This window comes from Vigna umbellata, chromosome 5 (genome assembly GCF_029865625.1).
Source record: "Vigna umbellata cultivar VRB3 chromosome 5, Vumbellata_1.0, whole genome shotgun sequence".
NCBI classification, from domain to species: Eukaryota; Viridiplantae; Streptophyta; class Magnoliopsida; order Fabales; family Fabaceae; genus Vigna; species Vigna umbellata.
The window spans coordinates 25,535,219-25,542,032 of NC_142169.1; the positions used below are offsets into that span (position 1 = coordinate 25,535,219).

Below are 6,814 nucleotides of genomic sequence, written 5' to 3' on the forward strand. Positions count from 1 at the left end.
AATGTAATCAGTACTAAATTTTGATCAATAATTTGAGAAGTCAAAATAATATATTCAGATTAAATGTGGTTTTAAAGTTTAACTTATATGCAAATTTATTAAAATTCATTTTTCACATATCTTTAAGATAACATGGGCGATTTTTTCTTCTTCCTGTATCCATATTGTACCATCTTTATATTGCACATTAACAAATATATGAAATAAGTATATTCTCCTAAATCATCAACCGCAATAGCTCTTAATTTTTTAAAAAAGAAAAAACGTAAAAAACGATAGACATCAAGTTTTATGCAGTTATTTGTTAATTTTTATAATAACCATCTTAATAACCACACATGATAATATAATAACTTACAATAACAATGTATGTATTAAACTCATTGAATGTTATTGTTAAAATAAATAGTACAATGAAATATGGTCAATTTTTTATTATGTTAATATTGGAGGTTCCTTTATTGAATAATTTTAAAGTAAGTTTTCTGATAAATTAGCTTGGCTTAACTCGAATTTGGGTGCTTGTAATAGCTTATTCATGTTTGAAGTAAGTTATATGAGAAAAGCAATTTAATTGAAATTTAGATGGTATAAACTAAATATAAAATCAATAATAGCCTTGATGAAGATATGATAAATACAGAGATATACAACAAGTAAGGTGGATGAAATGATGTGATGAGTGATCCTTATACTATACAAATAGGATGGATGCATGATAATTCAGAGAGAAATTGAGCTGAAAACAGCACTATTAATATCTATTGGATAATTGAAAGGTGATTTGGAAACTAGTGATCTCCAGGTCTTATTTTTTGGGTGATAGATTTGAATGAACATTGTTCCTGCCCTCTTTTGCTGTCTTGACCTTCGAGTTTCTGAAAAATCAACAACACATAAGTGTGTCACTACATACAGCTCCCCGGCTAATACTACAAAACCAAATGACGAATTGTAAGGAGCTTTTCTTGGCACACGACACTCGTATACCCAACGATTGCAACACATGTCATATCTGCAAGGTGTATTCATCATCAGAAACGGTCAATAACACATTTACATGTAAACAACCTCAGCCATCAACAATCTTTCATCACCCACTAATTTCTATTATCCTATAAGTTCCATGCCTTCAAATCACACCAAACTTCAAGAGATAGGGATTTCGGCTCCACAAACTTCACAATAATTTATAATTTGTTCTACAGATTTTACACTACATTCAACAGCATTCGTTTAACTGCAAATATTCTCAACACTGCTACTGCAACAGACAAAAAAAGAAACAAATTCCCTAATAACACATACTCTGTTTCACAAAACCATAATTCTCTTATAGTTTACAAAGCCTAAATTCCAAGCAGCAGCAGTATGAAAGTTATATCACCTGTCATACCCTCATAGGTGAGGGTGTGAGGGAGTGTATAGGGAAATTAAACTAAAATTCAATATAAAACAAAAATATAATATTTCAATCTTGAGTACCAAAGGTATATTACAATTCTTAATATATTTTTTGTCCTATTCCTAGATTTGAGCTCGAAATCTTACTAAGCATCCCCTGTCTAGTATATTTTAGTCCTCCAACTCGAGGATTAAGCCTTATATATTTATACTTCTCCAGCTTTTAAAGAATGCAGAGCATACTATAATCACATCACCAACATTACATGATTCAAATCATAAATTTACAATGTTCAAATCATCAACGCACAAAATTCAGAATATTAACATACAATATTCAGATCATTAACATAAACTTATATAAGAAAAAGATCATTATTAATAATCATGCTAGTACACCCCTGTCATGACCATTCAAACACTTCAATTGTTAAAGGGACAAATATATATTTTAACGAATCACAATTATAAAATATTCATACAAAATCGCCCAATCACAGTATAATAGGGTATATATCAAGTAAAACAACTATATTCAACATACCTGGGTGATCATGATTATATTGAAGTAAAACCAGTATTAACCATCAATGCAAGATTAAAAAGGTCATCATTAAGTCATTTTCACTTGATATGCTCCCTACATATCTCATAGAATTTAATATACACATACTATTAGTGAAAAAATGTTTTACACAAACATCTAATAGGAAGGAATTTACCCTACCACCACATCATCCTATTATTTAATATCATGACTAAAAAAGGTGAATTCTTATTGGATGTCTATGTAAAAAAGTTTTAAATTAAATTATACTTATAAAATTACACAAATAAGGAATCAGCGTCATTAAACTAGACTCAATTATTGACTCAGTGGAGGAATTAGTCTCTAGTAAGTCACAAGTTGAACCAGACACAAGCAGACACACATTCTGATTTAAAAGACAATAATGCAACTATCTAAACATATTTTTTAGCATGTTCAAAATGCAAAAAAACAGCCTGAATGTACAATTATAGAGAACAAGTGCAACTAAAAAGTTATAGTACAGTGTACAACTGTACCCAAGGAGTTGGGTTTGGGCTCTATGTCAAATCAAATAAATCTGAAATTTGACTTTTCCCAAGGGTCATTCATAATAATAGGACAGAAAAGGCCTCTAAGAGTATAACCTACCAGAGATAAGCCTTCAATCAAAAAAATGCCACTGGGTTCTAACTACTAAAGACAAACCAAAATGGCAACAAGAAATGACATAGGGCCAAATCTACAACCAGGAAAACCAACACTCAGTTAAGTCCAAGCCACGCAAACGAGGAAACCCAACAAAGAATATGTGTACAACAAAACACACAAACCAGAATCAGGAGAAGCAAAAAACCACAAAATTCAGCCTAGTAGAAGTCCCACATCCCAAAAACTCTGAATCAAAGTTGCATCATCACCTGTCTCAATAACAGTACATTGCCTAGCAGAAGTAACATGACAACATAGTCTAGTCAAGCACAGGATATGATATTTTGAAAGGAAAAAGTGATATCTGGTTTAGTACACTGAACTGAATGGTTTAAAGTCTAGGTGCGTAAGTTTTAGAGGGCTGAAAATGGTATGTTTTGTTGTGACCAACCCAGAAAATGCTTTTCGTTGAAAATAGAGGATAGCAAGAAATGAAGATTCGGTAAGCTATTACATTACAAGTAAAAACATGATTCATCTCCGATTCCAGAAGATTGTGTCCTCACCAGGGAACAGAATCACAGAATATGACACATCATGTAAACGTACGATTCCACAACCTGGAGGGTAATTTTGACGACCAGACACCAAACAAGGGCCTCATAACAATTTCTCAAAGGAAAATCAACAAGTACCGTATTATTGACAGATCAAGCTTAACAATAAAGAGAAAAGACTCCGATTCCAAGCACAAAGCACAAACTTGTCCAGCAAATAGTAAAATCATTAGTCTTAAATAACACTTGAAATATGTATAAGTAACTAGTTTAACTCACAAGCCAAGATGATTACGCCCCTCATCAAACCTTTTTTGTCTTAGAAAACAAGTTTATTCCAACGCCATCATAAAAGGTACAGCCTAAACAGTTAACATACTTGTTCCAATTCCACTGAGCAAAACCATAATGCAAAATAGCAGAAAGAATGATCACCCAATAGTATCTCAACCAGCCTTTCTTTACACCAGACCAACATTCAACGATAGTAACAAACAGAACAATCTATTCACAAACATTCCATCACTGATCCCGAAAGTTTAAAAAAAAAAAAAAAAACATGCATAATCCCAATTCCCAACACCACATCACTACCAAGTCAGTTCGCATTCAATGAAACACGAAACCAAAAACAACCAAAACCACAGAATTCAAATGTAATTCATGAGTACGAGCTGAAAAGTACCTCAAAATCTCGTTCCCATCAAGCATGAAAAGGGTGGGACATCCATCAGCATCCACCACCACAATCTTCCCAACCCTCACTCTCTCCCCATCCCCCCACACATCCCCAACCTCCCGCCACCCCCCACCCTCAACTTCCATCACCACTGCATCCCTGTAATACTCATCCACCGGAAAAACCCCGGATATGGTCCGCGACGCGCCGTACCCTCCCACCACCCAGAACTCCCTCCCCTCCCCGCCAACAAACCCCACACACCCAGCCCGAAACCCGGGCAGCGGATCCATCGCCACCCACCGGTCCCTCCCCCACCTCGTACCGCTCAACCGACCGAATCCTAGTCCCAGCAGCCCCAAACATCGTATGCCGCGACCCCCCGCCGGCGACAAGAATACGCCCCTGGACGACGGCGCAGGCGAAACTGCCCCGCGGCGTGAGCATGGGGGCGCGTGGCTCCCAGGAGAAGTCGTGGAAGTTGAAGCGGAAGGTGGCCGAGGAGGGCGAGGGGCGATCGATTGGGAAGGAGCGCGTGTCGAAGAGGGAGCCCCCGAGGACGTAAAGGTGGGGCCCAAGAGGCACCGCGGCGAAGTTGCATAGGCCGTACACGTGGGGGTTGCAGGGCATGGGAGGGAGAGGGCACCAGGCGAGCGCGTTTGGGTCGAAGAGGAACGGCGACGCGATCGATGGGTCCTGCGGGAAGATGCAGAGAAGATGGTTCCTCTTATTCAAAGAGTTCAGGAACGATCTCGAAGACAAAAGCAGTTTCCATGATTTGCAAGTGCTTTTCAGTCTCGCGTGGTGCGAGTATGGCACCTTGGAGAGGATCCACGCCGCAACGTCGTTTGGGAGACCCGGGATTACGGTGGCGCCGCCATCACAGACGGAATTCATCGGGATTCGATCTTTGGGTGTGTGTTGTGGTGTGGTGTGTCAACGCTCCCTCGCTGCGTTTGCATTGCCCTGCTAGTTTCTCTGTTTCTACTATTTCGTCACTTGGCTATGTTGAGGGGCAAATAGATAATACACTTTTTCTTTTTTCTTTCTTTTTTAGCAAGACAAGACACTCTCTCTTTGGCACTCCTAATCTAAGGACGACTTTTACAAAATTTAATCCATAACTTAGTTTAAGGTTTTTTTTTTTTTTAAGATGGAAGTATGCTGTTATTTATTATGTGTAAATATATAAATTATATTTATAATAAAATTACACGTGTATCAAATTTCTTATTAGACTTATAGTTATTGGTACATTAATACATTTTTGTATTAATTAATTTATTGTAATATTTTATTTTATATTTTATGGACGTATTAAATTAAATCATCGTAATGTGTTAGACTGTGTATGAGAGAATCAAGGTAATAAAAAATGAGTTTTATTGTGTTTGTTTTTTTCCTTTCTTATTCCATATTTCATTTTTAGTAGTTGGGATTCGTTAATACGTTTGTGTTTTCATAAGTTATTATGGATATTTCAAATTTATTTTGCATCATACTATTAAATTCTTGACATAAAGAGAGGTTCGTTGATAAAATATTATGTCTTTCCATAACCAAAACACGGTTATTAGACTTCAAATCCATTTTACCTTTAGTAAATCTCTTTTTAATAAGGAGTTCATTACCTCTCGTATTAACATTTTGGTCCTTATTTCAATCTATGCAAAACTTTCTTAAGTTAGTATAAAATTCAAGGTGTTAACTTGGTAACTTGTATTATATATATATATATATATATATATATATATATATATATATAACAAATTATTAAATATATTAGAATCATTATATTTTATTGACTAATTTATTAAAATAATTTAATTAACTAAATTATGGATGATGGTGTATATGTCATGAAAGGTTTACTATCTAAAGATTATAGTAATCTTTTAATTTGTTTGACAACCAAATTAAAATATTGAAACATAAGAAAAAGTAACTGGCAATGATTATATAAAGCATTTACATTATTCTCTTTTTTTTCTCTTTATCCTAGTGGCCTAGTTACTTGTCAAGACCTAATCACAAGCTTTAATCCTTTGGCGCTATCCATCCATGCTTCTAGTTAAGAGACACTAGTACTCGACATCCATATTGGAATATTTGGTTCCTAATATCAGGTATCCTACTATGTTAAGGTTATAGGCGTTACTTGGAAAGATTAGTAGGCTTTTAGCTTTATACAATACAGTATAAAAGTAGGATTGAACGCATAGTATAATTGAACGATGAAATAGAAGGGCTGAGCGCCATTAGGATATAACTGAGCTATGGTTTGACAAAGAATTCCTTGTATGTTTTAACTGATAACGCTCAACAATACTCATATGGTGATAAGCGATGACGACGCTAACATGTCAAAATGAGTTATTTAAACATATTTCTCACGAGGTTTTGGGGATCCTCGTCCTCTCACAATTCACTCTCGACTTAAGGAGACCGAGAAAGACTATTGGAAGTTGTTTAGGGTGCTAGAAAGTTCTCCCACCCTCCTTTAGGTGCTAGGAAACTCTCCTTGAGTTTCAGTTATGTTTCTATATCCAAAGACTCTCATTTTCTTCCACTCTAAACACTTTAAAACCTGTATTCTCATTGGGCCACAAAATCTTCTCGTTGGGCTAGACTGCTTTGTAACTGAGTCGCAAGACTTATTTTGCTAAATGAGAGTACATTTAATATGTTGTCCAAAGATTGAAAATATTGGCCGCGAGCATATAAAATTAAGATTGTCTGATGTGTTTATGAATTATGTGGACTAGAAACAAACTTCACAACAACATTACATCACTTGAATTTATTTGTTATCATTAAATACTTATATTTACATACAATATTATCGTCAAAATATAGTATAGTCATCTATTCTAGCATTTTTTATATTTGAATAACTGACAATAGGGCATTTATTGGAAATCATGATCACCAATCAAGCTTCACAGATTTTTGTAAAACAAAAAATTAAAAGAAAAAAAATGTTTTTAGTCTATT

The 6,814-nt window shown here is 35.1% G+C and overlaps 2 protein-coding genes across 2 annotated transcripts; both read right to left on the reverse strand.

Moving 5' to 3' along the window:
• Positions 1 to 602: 602 nt before the first annotated feature.
• On the reverse strand, positions 603 to 4,104 carry LOC124830114 (F-box/kelch-repeat protein OR23). The gene is made up of 2 exons (XM_047303750.2): positions 3,827 to 4,104; positions 603 to 1,015 (listed from the first exon to the last, which is right to left on the reverse strand). Exons 1-2 carry the CDS (start codon positions 3,964 to 3,966, stop codon positions 724 to 726), a joined length of 432 nt encoding a protein of 143 aa, XP_047159706.2. The 5' UTR covers positions 3,967 to 4,104; the 3' UTR covers positions 603 to 723.
• Positions 3,989 to 4,717, reverse strand: LOC148197999 (F-box/kelch-repeat protein OR23-like). Its single transcript, XM_088115695.1, has one exon. The coding sequence runs from the start codon at positions 4,715 to 4,717 to the stop codon at positions 3,989 to 3,991; it is 729 nt and encodes a 242-aa protein (XP_087971821.1).
• Positions 4,718 to 6,814: the final 2,097 nt, after the last annotated feature.